Raw genomic sequence first — 13,669 nt, 5'->3', positions numbered from 1 at the left:
TCCGTTCCATCCAATGAGAATCATAACGCTGCCCCTGGGCTCAGTCTCTGCAGAGAAATCCTGGGAGAGCCGAGCACTTTATCTGCCTCATTGCGCTTTTCTCTTATTTGTCTAATAAATCAGCAGTAACTATAAGGGCAGAGACACACGCTGCGATTGGGGGAGATTAGGCACCCGGCAACAAATCTCCTCTTCTTTGGGGCGACTAATCTCCCTAAACTGCCTCAAGAGGTGACTTCGGAAAACAAAGGACTCTTGAGTGCCATCCTGCTGGCAATTTACATTCTAGCTGGCGGGAAGGCAGTTTGGGGAGATTAGTCGCCCCAAAGAAGAGGAGATTAGTCGCCCCAAAGAAGAGGAGATTAGTCAACCCAAAGAAGAGGAGATTAGTTGCCCCAAAGAAGAGGATAATAGTTGCCCCAAAGAAGAGGAGATTAGTCGCTCCAAAGAAGAGGAGATTAGTTGCCCCAAAGAAGAGGAGATTAGTCTCCCCAAAGAAGAGGAGATTAGTCTCCCCAAAGAAGAGGAGATTAGTCGCCCCAAAGAAGAGAAGATTAGTCGCCCCAAAGAAGAGGAGATTAGTCGCCCCAAAGAAGAGGAGATTAGTCGCCCCAAAGAAGAGAAGATTAGTCGCCCCAAAGAAGAGAAGATTAGTCGCCCTAAAGAAGAGGAGATTAGTCGCCTCAAAGAAGAGGAGATTTTTTGTTGGGTGCCTAATCTCCCCAAAACGCAGCGTATGTCTCTTCCCTAAAGCTTCCTCTGGGCTTGTGGCCTTTCATTATATACATATATACACAGTAGGGATGCACTGAATCCAGGATTCCGTTCGGGATTCTGCCTTTTTTAGCAGGATTCGGATTTGGCCAAATCCTTCTGCCTGGGCTGAATCCGAATCCTAATTTGCATTTGTCATAGATCAAGGAAGTAAAAAATGTTTTCCCCTTCCTACCCCTAATTTGCATATGTCAATAAGGATTCAGATTTGGTTCGGTATTCGCCCGAATCTTTCGTGAAGGATTCGGGGGTTTGGCCGAATCCAAAATAGTGGATTTGGTGCATCCCTAATATACAGAAGCTCAATGATGATTGGTTGGTAATTTAGAGGCTGCTGGGGGTCACTAGTAACTAGATGTTACTAGAGGTTGAACTTTTTACCAATATTTACTGATATTGCAAATTAGGGGTGGGATGGGGGAAACATTTTTTACCTTCTTGTTTTGTGAAAAAAAGTCACGTGATTTCCCTCCCTGCCCCTAATTTGCATTTGTAAATTCGGATTCGAAGTCGGTTCGGCCGAATCCCAATCCTGCTAAAAAAAAAGGCCGAATTCTGGATTCGGCGAATCCCTAAAATAAATGAAGGCCTCCTGGGCCCCCCTCTGCTTCCCCTGTAGTTTCTCCCCTGCTGGGGGTTCCCATGTACAGTATATAATCAGAAGGGTCATAAGGAATGTTGTTACTCACAATGATCATGCGGCAAACGTGGCCCCTGCAGAGCTCCGAGTAGGAGGAATAATGGATATACACCGCCCAGCTGCCCACGAATACACCCAGCCAGGCCAGGAACAGGTACTTCACCTTGATGCCGGGAAGTCGAGTCTGGAAAGAGAAGAGGAAACATCAAGCAACCGGCAATACTAGAGACTGTGCAAGTGCGGGAGGAGCTGCCATATGGTTTCACTTGCTGAAAACATCCGTACTCTGTATATTTCTATGCTTTATAGAGGGGCTGCCTTATTGTTGCAGGGATTGTACCACAAAAGTCGTTGAAACCATGACCTCTATAAAAGAAATCAGCCTTGTGCCTTTATATGGTGACAGAACAACCCCTCAGTGACCTCTAATATCCTTATCATTTACAGTAGGGGGGTACATTATCCCTTATAATACATGAGTGATACTCAGAGTTCCCTGTATAACTCAGCCTGCAGCCTTGTGTCTTTATATGGTCACAGAACAACCCCTCAGTGACTTCTAATATCCTTATCATTTACAGTAGGGGGTACATTATCCCTTATAATACATGAGTGATACTCAGAGTTCCCTGTATAACTCAGCCTGCAGCCTTGTGCCTTTATATGGTCACAGAACAACCCCTCAGTGACTTCTAATATCCTTATCATTTACAGTAGGGGGTACATTATCCCTTATAATACATGAGTGATACTCAGAGTTCCCTGTATAACTCAGCCTGCAGCCTTGTGCCTTTATATGGTCACAGAACAACCCCTCAGTGACTTCTAATATCCTTATCATTTACAGGGGGTACATTATCCCTTATAATACATGAGTGATACTCAGAGTTCCCTGTATAACTCAGCCTGCAGCCTTGTGCCTTTATATGGTCACAGAACAACACCTCAGTGACTTCTAATATCCTTATCATTTACAGTAGGGGGTACATTATCCCTTATAATACATGAGTGATACTCAGAGTTCCCTGTATAACTCAGCCTGCAGCCTTGTGCCTTTATATGGTCACAGAACAACCCCTCAGTGACTTCTAATATCCTTATCATTTACAGTAGGGGGTACATTATCCCTTATATACATGAGTGATTCTATACACATGACGGAAACAGCTGAGTGTATTAAGCCACATTGTCACATCATTGTGCGACCCCCGCTGTCACACAAAGAAGGGGTGGGCCACACGGCTGCACAAAGCACACGTTCCCTTAATTAATGGCTTTAAAATGTGCTGCTAATTACAAGGAAGCTCCTCAAGCTCTGATACATAGGCCTCTGTGCTGCTGTTCCTCTCTGCCACGAGTTAACTCTTTCTGCATCTCTGAGTCCCCAGTAAGTGGTGCAGACACACAGCATTGAGCCCCCCGCAGTCCCTTATTGGATGAGAGACGGGCTCATTCTGCGCCGCCAGCTTGAGATGTGCCATAACTGATTGCAATTAGGTGCCGGGGAGCATCTTGAGTGGGAGGTTCTGATTGAGTGTCGCCCATCTGAAACAGCCAGAGATTTGCCCCAAATCTGCACCTGGGAACGTATCATTTAATTTAATAACCCCCGAAAATGGCACCACTCAGACTTTGCTGATCAGTCTGGCTTTATATATATATATATATATATATATATATATATATATATATATATATATATATATATATATATATATAGTCAATGCAGAAAAGACGGCACTCACAGGCAAAAAATCAAACGATCAAATAAGGTGAAACCATGCGGTTTATTGTGATCCTACGTTTCGGTTCCTTCTTGGAACCTTCGTCAGGGATGTTTTTTGGAAAAGAGTGCACCTGACTAGGATTGCTATATATATATATATATATATATATATATATATATATATATATATATATATATATATATCAATCCTAGTCAGGTGCACTCTTTTCCAAAAAACATCCGCCTGGGTGCTGGTAAAATAATTCTATCAAACCCTCTCACAAACCGCACTCCAAGGACTTGTAAGGTGTCAAAAATCAAAATGCCTTTTTAATAAAGGCATTTTGATTTTTGACACCTTACAAGTCCTTGGAGTGCGGTTTGTGAGAGGGTTTTATATATATATATATATATATATATATATATATATATAATATATATAGGCCCTAACACTGTATATAATGACACACAGCTGTAATCAGGACCGCCATCAGAAATCACAGGGCCCCATACGACAACATTTCCTGGGCCCCCTGGGCTGTGCCCACCGCAAGCCCCACTTGCAGGTCCGCCCTCCCCACCCGATAGATCCGCCCCCCACCACACAGTAAAATAAACAAAAAAAATATTGGTGGCTAGGGTTCTCACATGTTATAAATAAAAAATAAATAGATATTGGTGGTCAGGGCCCCCCATTAAAAAAAAACATTTGTGGCCAGGGCTCTCCCATTAAAGAATATTGGTGGCTCGGACCCCACATGAGAAAAAAAAATTGGTGGCCAGGCCCCCCCCCACATTATAAGAAAATTGGTGGCCAGGGCCCCTTAAACATCCAAGCCTTCCCGAAGTCAGCAGCTCTCAGAAAGATGGGGGGCCCGGCTAATCAAGTAAGTGTGGCATGGCCGGGCCCCCCTTACTCTCGGGGCCCTCTACAACTCTCCCCCCTGTCCCCCCCTGATGGCTGCCCTGGCTGTAATACACTGCGCATATATTGCATTATTTCCTATCTGATCCCTATTGTAAGCAGCAGTCCTGTCCTGCTTTATGGCAGCTGAGATTCTAGCTATCTGTATAACAGAGCATTCTGTCCCAGTGGCTGCACAGATCCTATCTGATCCCCATTGTAAGCAGCAGTCCTGTACTGCTTTATGGCAGCTGAGATTCTAGCTATTTGTATAACAGAACATTCTGTCCCAGTGGCTGCACAGATCCTATCTGATCCCCATTGTAAGCAGCAGTCCTGTCCTGCTTTATGGCAGCTGAGATTCTAGCTATCTGTATAACAGAACATTCTGTCCCAGTGGCTGCACAGATCCTATCTGATCCCCATTGTAAGCAGCAGTCCTGTCCTGCTTTATGGCAGCTGAGATTCTAGCTATCTGTATAACAGAACATTCTGTCCCAGTGGCTGCACAGATCCTATCTGATCCCCATTGTAAGCAGCAGTCCTGTCCTGCTTTATGACAGCTGAGATTCTAGCTATCTGTATAACAGAACATTCTGTCCCAGTGGCTGCACAGATCCTATCTGATCCCCATTTTAAGCAACAGTCCTGTCCTGCTTTATGGCAGCTGAGATTCTAGCTATCTGTATAACAGAGCATTCTGTCCCAGTGGCTGCACAGATCTTATCTGATCCCCATTGTAAGCAGCAGTCCTGCCCTGCTTTATGGCAGCTGAGATTCTAGCTATCTGTATAACAGAACATTCTGTCCCAGTGGCTGCACAGATCCTATCTGATCCCCATTGTAAGCAGCAGTCCTGTCCTGCTTTATGGCAGCTGAGATTCTAGCTATCTGTGCAATAGTCTGTATATACCAGGGCACATCATCGGACTGTCCTGCTGAGTTACAAAGGGATTAAACCCTTTCATTTCCCCCCATTCAGGCTTCTGTTTTTCCACTTGAAATGCCCTCCCTGCGCCGGATTCCAAGCGGAATGTACACCTTGTGGATAATCAGACTCAATTCTCCCGTTTCCCAAACACTTAATAGTCACGACACATCTTTCCCTGCATGACACCTCGCAACCCCCAGAATACTCTTTGCCTTTGATAAAACTATTTCAATAATGGGGAATCACAATGTTTTTTTTCTTTTTATTATTAAGGACCCGTCTGCTCGTTATGTTCTCTGCACTGCTGGTTCTGCCTGAAACAATGTAGCAGAAGTCGGATGGAGAGCGGACTCCTGCTGCACTTCTATTACTGGTATTTCATTGATGACTGGGGTTAGTGCTCATTATCCATTTCCTGCAGTGATCCTCCTGGCATTGCTGGGGTTAAGCTAGTGCTCATCGTTTCTACTATAAAAAGGCGGCAACAGTCATTCATACTAGTGGCTTCTGCACCAATAACATTCTGTACGTCCACCTTTCAGCAACGAACGTGTTAAATTAAACCCCCCAAAAAAACTTTATGGGGTGCCTTCATCAAATCCCTTGTGTCTGAATCCTAAATATCTCCTGATAGGAACCAAATCTGCACTGCGACTCCCGCTGTCCTGGCGAAGGATGCTGGGAGTTGCATTACAGCAGATATAATACGCCTTAAAGGGGTGGTTCAGCTTTAAGTTACCTTTTAGTTTATCATAGAGTGGCCAATTTAAGCAACTTTTCAATTGGTCTTCATTATTTATTTATTTTATAGTTTTATAATGATTTGTCTTCTTTTTCTGACTCTTTCCAGCTTTCTAATGGGGGTCACCGACCCCATCTAAAAAACAGATGCCCTTCAAGTCTAGACACTTATTGTTATTGTTACTTATGTATCTATTCAGGGCATCTCCTATTCATATTCCAGTCTCTTATTCAAATCAATGCATGGTTGCTAGTGGAAATGTGGACCCTAGCAACCAGATGGCTGAAATTACAAACTGGAGAGATGCTGAATAAAAAGCTACATAAGTTAAAAAAACAGCAGAAATAATAAAAAATGAAGACCAATTGCAAATTGTATCGGAATATCACTCTCTACATCATACTGAAAGTTAATTTAAAGGGGAACAACCCCTTTAGAAGAAGGATAAGTGCCCAGGAAATTGCTCCCCCTACTGCAATTATACAGGAGATGTGGCTGGAACTATAACAAGCCCAGCCATTGGCTAACAGTTCATTTAAAGGTGAACAACCCCTTTCATAGAGATGTACTAATTCTCTCTCTTCTCTCAGGACAAGTTAATAGAGTGTTAACTTCAGTAGCTTTGTGTGTAGTTACAATCAGGGAATGGAACTCACATCTCTCTCTCCATCCGGCAGGTGAGCGGCCGCGGCTCTGTGATGCCATTAATTGCTCTGCGGCCGCTCTCCTACCCAATCCCATCTCTCAGCTGCAGATCCTGCCATTTATTTATGAATATTTATCATTTCTCCTGCAGAATCCTCTCCTCTCCTCCACATAAAGATAAATTTATGCCTAAAGCAATGTGTTACGCACAGTAACTGCCAGTCTTGTCTGACTGTCATTTCATTCTAATAAAACCGTATGGGAAGGATTGTCCTGAAACTCAAGTACAAATGAATGTGTGTATGTGTATATATTATATATATATATATATATCTTACAGGGACATAAAGGCTTCACTCCAACTTAATAGAGGGAAGTGAAAGTCACTGACGCAAAGAGCTTGCAATCTACTAATGCATTAGGCAGTCAAACTTGATGGGGCTCCCACTTTGTTGCTTACAAACAGATCACATCGATCCCTTTGTAAATGTTTTCTTTTATATCCGCTGTATCAACTGCATCCATCGATAACACAATGTAGTGGGTTTGGGATTCAGCCAATTCCGAGCAATGTTCTGGGCACACCGCAATATATATATATATATATATATATATATATATATATATATATATATATATATATATATATATATATATATATATAATACACAAAAGCCATGAATATATATATATATATATATAATACACAAAAGCCATGAATATCTTGTAAATTATATCCTTATAAACGGTGAGTTCTGATGTCATCAGTTATAAACGGTGAGTTCTGATGTCATTTCTGTCACATGACTCACTGAAACTTGTGTATTATAATAAATAAAGTACCCCCAGTTGCAAAATATAAGGATATTAGAAGTTACCTCGGAGTTCCATGACCTGTATGGTCATGAAAATCCTTGGTAACTTTTAATATCCTTATATTTTACAAGAGGGGGTACTTTATTCACTATATAATCTACAGTCATTTCCCTATGGGACCAGACTGTAAATTCTATCCTTATAAACGGCACGTTCTGAATGCGCCGTTTATAACATGGGCCCCCAGGGCGCCGAATTTGACGTATCGCGTCGGAATTTGACGCCGTGCGTCGGTATTTGACGCTGCTCATCCGAAACGGACACCGCCTCGCCCAAAACGGCGGTGACCAAAATTTTGATGCCGACCCCCCCCACAAAATGTAGATTATAAGGCATAATGTACCCCCTACTAGAAATTTATAAAGATATCAGAAGTCACCTCGGAGTTATGTGACCTGTATAAAAGGACTCAGCCGGTGACTTATAATATCTTTATAAATTACAGTAGGGGGTACATTATCCACTATATATGTTGTCCTGGAGAGCACAGTTGGTGATCGAAACGTCTGATTTTTTTTCAATAAATCTTGATTTTTTCACAAATATTCCCGTTGAGTGCAGTACTATGTCACTTTATATATATATATATATATATATATATAGGATAGGTACACAAGTTCTCTCTGTGATATGGAAGCAGGTTATGTATATCTGTATAATGAATATAACATACATTTGTTTTAGGAAGACTATAATCGTCTGTAAGAGCTGCTGAGTGATATCACAATGGGTCGTTCTTTTGTTTGCCCCTGCTGTATGTTCATTACATCTGCACACTGATCAGTACTTATCCTCTTTATTCTCATGCAGTAACCTGTGACTGATGGATGGTGCTATCCAGTTACCCCTGGTCATACATACCGTGGGGTTTGCTGGGGATCGTTCTAATCCCACCGGCGTCTAACGTCACAATGGGCGCTGTAATGGGATCTCCGGAAACAACACGGGCATTTTTGTAGGGAGCTGTTGAGTGATGTTGTTCTATAGACGTCCTGAACTGGGTGTCACTGGATCCCCTTTGGCCAGATGACAAGGAGATGGGGAATATGAGCCCCAGCAATGCCCTGAGCAGTATTGGTAGAACAAACTGCATCCTGGGCCCCCAGGGGCCAAATTTACTTAAAGGGGTTGTTAACCTTTGAACTGATTTTTAACACGATGTAGAGAGTGATATTCTGAGACAATTTGCAGTCGGTTTTCATTTTTAAGTATTTGTGGTTATTTAGCTTTTTATTCAGCAGCTCTCCAGTTTGCCGTCGGGTTGCTAGGGTCCAAATCACCTTAGCAACCATGCACTTATTTTAATAAGAGACTGCAATATGAACAGGAGAGGCCTGAATAGAAAGATGAGTAATAAAAAGTGAAAATAAAATTGAATGTGTAGTGTTACAGAGCATTTCTTTTTAGATGGGGTCAGTGACCCCCATTTGAAAGCTGGAAAGAGTCAGAAGAAGAAGAAGGCAAAACTATAAATAATGAAGACCAATTGAAAAGTTGATTAGAATTCTATAATGTACTAAAAGTTAACTTAAAGGTGAACATGTAGGTGTGTTTGGCCTTCACTGATTCAGTTATACCAGGGGCCACTAAATAGAATGATGGGTAAGTGGGCGTGGCCTGTTGATAGAGAACATATGGACAGGCAGATGGTACTTGAACCTTTAACTACAGTTAATTTACTATTGATCTCTAACTGTGAATGTTTATTGTTGTGTTAGAGGCCACAACCATTGTCATTGTGTGTCTATAGCTCTGCTTTATATCCTGCAGTCTGTCCCAGGGAACCGCTCATCCCATTAACAAGATTAGGATTATCAGATCAGATGGCGACAAACACCCGTTTCGTGTCTGCACTGAACTAGTAGCCAACTGGCCACTGCTCATTCTACCCCTGTGTTATACAGTACAGTATGAGGGTATAGCTTATTGTGTGCCCAGAACATTCCTTCTCTGTATATTTGTATTTATACATATGGGAGGAGGAGGTGCAATATTGATTCCCTTAGACAGTACAGTATGAGGGTATAGCTTATTGTGTGCCCAGAACATTCCTTCTCTGTATATTTGTATTTATACATATGGGAGGAGGGAGGTGCCATATTGATTCCCTTAGACAGTACAGTATGAGGGTATAGCTTATTGTGTGCCCAGAACATTCCTTCTCTGTATATTTGTATTTATACATATGGGAGGAGGAGGTGCCATATTGATTCCCTTAGACAGTACAGTATGAGGGTATAGCTTATTGTGTGCCCAGAACATTCCTTCTCTGTATATTTGTATTTATACATATGGGAGGAGGTGCCATATTGATTCCCTTAGACAGTACAGTATGAGGGTATAGCTTATTGTGTGCCCAGAACATTCCTTCTCTGTATATTTGTATTTATACATATGGGAGGAGGTGCCATATTGATTCCCTTAGACAGTACATTATGAGGGTATAGCTTATTGTGTGCCCAGAACATTCCTTCTCTGTATATTTGTATTTATACATATGGGAGGAGGAGGTGCCATATTGATTCCCTTAGACAGTACAGTATGAGGGTATAGCTTATTGTGTGCCCAGAACATTCCTTCTCTGTATATTTGTATTTTTACATATGGGAGGAGGTGCCATATTGATTCCCTTAGACAGTACAGTATGAGGGTATAGCTTATTGTGTGCCCAGAACATTCCTTCTCTGTATATTTGTATTTATACATATGGGAGGAGGAGGTGCCATATTCATTCCCTTAGACAGTACAGTATGAGGGTATAGCTTATTGTGTGGCCAGAACATTCCTTCTCTGTATATTTGTATTTATACATATGGGAGTGGCCATTAGAGAAAAAGAGGGGGGTGGGACAATTTCCAGGCCAATCCTGTTCATATATACCTACACCTGTAGTAAAAGGAATCTGCTGTATCCTCCATCACAAGCTCAGCACCAATACAATGTTACACAACCGTTGCCCATGGCTTGTAGTTCTGAGCCAATACCCAAGGCAAATACCATTGAATATACAGATAAAAGTGGCTAAATTCTCTCTCTGGGACCGTGACAGTCTTTTGGGGTTCAGTACACATCAAATATATGTATATATATATATATATATATATATATATATATATATATATATATATATATCAGTATATCTCTTGCCTTTGCATGCAGCGCAGCGATGGTTAATTTAGTGGCGCATGGAGTTTAAAGACACATGTACATCCCAGAATAATAACAGATTAGGGAGCTGTCTGGGAAGTCTAATAGACAGTAATAAAGTCAGATATATCCGAGAGCACCCCCAGCCCAAGCCACATCATTAATATCCCAGTCGTTCCTCTGGGAACAGAAAGTGAATGGGATTTAATTGCTGATATTCCCAACTTTACCTTTTTTATTATTAATGATGATGGTTGTAAATAGACTTCCCCTTTAATTTAACCCCTAAGCTGTGTGGGTGCCCAGTGCAGCTCTAGATAAACGCAGGGGGGGGGGTATGTGGGGTAGGACATTATCAGGGGTTGCAGGAGAGTTTGGGGGGTACAGTGTGGATGGGTGAGGGGGGAGAAGGATGGATGGGGGAGGCAGTACCTGGAATCCTTTTGAAATGGGGCAGAACAGCACCAAGTGCACAAATCTCCGGAGTTTTCTCATCCTCCCGGGTCCCGAGCGGCTGATGCAGATCAGAGAGTCAGGCAGTTGGGAATCATTTCGGGGTGACACAATCAGCTTCCTCTTCGGGGGTCGGGGAGCTGAGAGGCTGCAGGAGGTTCCCCCTCTGTGTCTGTTCAGTTCATTCCCTGTCACTAAACTGTCAGCTCCGTATTCCCAAATCCCACTCAGTCCTATCCCAGAATTCCCTGTGTATCTCTGAGCACCTTCTCCCCTATTGCTGGACCCACAGCTCCTAATCAATTAACCCCTGCGTGTCTGAGGCCCCCCCCCTTCACCTACACGAGGAGCAAATCCCGGGAAGTCTCCTCAGTCCTCAGTACTAAACAGCAGGTCATCTCCTCCAACTCAAGGCACCCCAATGTCCTTCCCTCTCTCCTTTGTACCCCCTTATATCAGACACCCCACTATTACTTCTCTGTCCCAGACACTTTGCTTTTATCACTGCAGAGTCTTCTCGTCTATTTCTCTCACCCCTTCTTCTCTCTTTGCTCCCCCTAATCCTCTGGGGAGTCTGCACTTCCTTCTGTTGCCTCAACTTCCCTCTGCCCAGTCTGGGGGACCCCACTTCTTCTTACCCTCTGCCCAGTCTGGGGGGACCCCACTTCTTCTTACCCTCTGCCCAGTCTGGGGGGACCCCACTTCTTCTTACCCTCTGCCCAGTCTGGGGGGACCCCACTTCTTCTTACCCTCTGCCCAGTCTGGGGGACCCTTCTCTTCTGTCCAGTCTGGGGGGGGGGATCACTTACCTCTTCCCAATCTCGGGGGGGCCTCCCTTTCTTTTCCTCTCCAACCACAGACTGGGGGGACCTTCCTTTCTGCCTATGGGGGTCCCTTCTCCTGTCTCACCCCCTGTCCTGCTGGTTGGGGAGCCTTAGTTTTCCTATTCTCTAGCCTGGGGGGGGGCTCTATTCCTTACCCTGTGTCCCTCCCTGCCCCCAAATATCCAGGAGATTAACCCCTCCCTTCCCTTGAGACTATTGTGGGGACCCTGCTCCGTCTCCCCTTTCCTCTGTCTCCCCAGACCCCGCCCCTGTCAGTTCCCCGTGTCTCCTGCTCCGTCCGGCCGTCAGTCAGTGAAGAATTCGCAGCGCCGGGTCCTCCTCTCGCATCTTCTCTGCCTTAAAGGCAACGGCTGCTGTGGGATTTGTGTCCTCCGACTGGAAAGGGAATGGAGGGAGGGGCTGTGGGTGTCGGAGATTGGCAGGTGCTGGGAGTTATTATTGGGCAGGGTGGGGGCAGAGAAATGAAGCAGCTGCTCTACACTGACAGCCCAAGAGGTTCTGCAGCAGCAGCCCAGGAGTTTGATCTACTGTGGGGTTTATCTATATTTTTATATAAGCCATAGATTTAGTAATGACAGCCCCCCAGAGACAAGAGGTTCTGCAGCAGCATCAGCCTTGGTTTGTCTTGTTCTGGGTCCCCCCCACAGTATAAACAAATCCTTCAGAAATTGCTCATGATTGAGCCAAGAGCTTCAGCAGCAGCCCAGGCATTTGGCATTTCTTTTACTCTGCCCCTGGGTTTTGTATTGGCCCCCTGGGTGCTGGGCACAATGGGCATTATTAGCCCCCGCACATCGGCCTTGAGATTCATCCTATTAACAGACCTGTTTTTTTTTTAATTTCCATTCCCTTTATAGCTCTGAGAATCTGTAGTGCAGAAAAACCCCCTTCACTGCAAATGCAGACTGGCCAGCAGGGGATGCTGGGAAATGTAGGCAACCGTGTCAGAACATTCCCATCTGGACCCATTGGAGCTGCTGTTTCTGTATTTATATCCATTACTCTGACTTTTAACCATTGGCTGCCAGCATGGCCCCTCTGGACAGAGCCGACAGCCCATTGGCTCGTGTGTGCACCCCTCTGCCACTGATTGGCTGGAGCATTGAGTCTCTCCTGAGACCCAGCTGTGAGCTGGAACCCAAGTGTCTTGGCCTCTGTGGGTCTATGTCCTGTTGCCATTTTATATCTAAACTACAACTCCCAGCATGCTCCAGCAGCCTTTAGCTCAGTTAGTCAGTTCGAAGCATAAATAATTACCTTCATAAATTTACAATGTTGCTTTTCATGCGACTGTGGAACGGAGGATATTATTCCAGTAAGTGCCGTGAATATGTATGGCCTCCCTGTGATAAATATCTGTGTCTCCTGCTAATGTTCGCTCTGCCCTGTACTGAAACCAGGGGAAACTCTGGGGATCAATTCAATTTCAATGCATTGTCACTATGTGCACTTCTGTTATCCATGTGATGCTACTAAGTGCCCCTTCTCTTCCCACGTGGACTACTAGAACTCTGCTAAATGTAAAGGGCAACTAAAATACAAACTGGTCCTTATTAGAGCTCCCATCATTCCCCGCAGAGGGGGTAACTACAGAGGAAGCAGACCCAGCGGCTGCAGGAGATACAGGAGGTATAGGGGTATATATACTGTATATATATATATGAGATGTACCCTATGTCTAGATTGGTTTAGCCTTCACTCATTCACTTATACCATGTGACCCTCATCATTCTATTCCTGCATTATATCAGTAATATATTAAAACCCCACAGGGTGACCCCAGGAATTGGGTCAAATAATAAGAACGTCCCTCCTGGCGCCCCCCGGAGGTTGTAGATTTACATGCGGCAAGGTTATAATTAGACAGAGGCTTCAGAATAGAGATTGTCCAGAAAAAGCTAATGAGGCCCCAGCAGATCCTCCGCAGCAGCAGCAATACGTCACGTAATTAAGGGATTAGTATTGATTGGACGGATGTCCCCGGAG

General features: G+C 44.0%; 1 protein-coding gene across 2 annotated transcripts in view; it reads right to left on the bottom strand.

Annotated features, from left to right (window-relative positions):
• dipk1b.L (divergent protein kinase domain 1B L homeolog) overlaps positions 1-12,023 on the bottom strand; it is a 41,305-nt gene extending 29,282 nt beyond the window's left edge. Inside the window, exons 1-2 of one of the 2 annotated variants that reach the window (XM_041572350.1) lie at positions 10,818-12,023; positions 1,464-1,598 (exon numbers count right to left, since the gene is read on the bottom strand). In XM_041572350.1, the coding sequence (XP_041428284.1) occupies positions 1,464-1,598; positions 10,818-10,880 (198 nt within the window). In that variant the 5' untranslated portion in view covers positions 10,881-12,023. The remainder of the gene's footprint in view (positions 1-1,463; positions 1,599-10,817) is intronic. The other variant, XM_018229489.2, reaches the window with a different exon arrangement.
• Positions 12,024-13,669: the final 1,646 nt, after the last annotated feature.

Source organism: Xenopus laevis, chromosome 8L (assembly GCF_017654675.1).
Source record: "Xenopus laevis strain J_2021 chromosome 8L, Xenopus_laevis_v10.1, whole genome shotgun sequence".
Taxonomy (NCBI): Eukaryota; Metazoa; Chordata; class Amphibia; order Anura; family Pipidae; genus Xenopus; species Xenopus laevis.
Note: the sequence above shows the minus strand (reverse complement) of the source record. Positions and strands in the feature narration are given on the sequence as shown.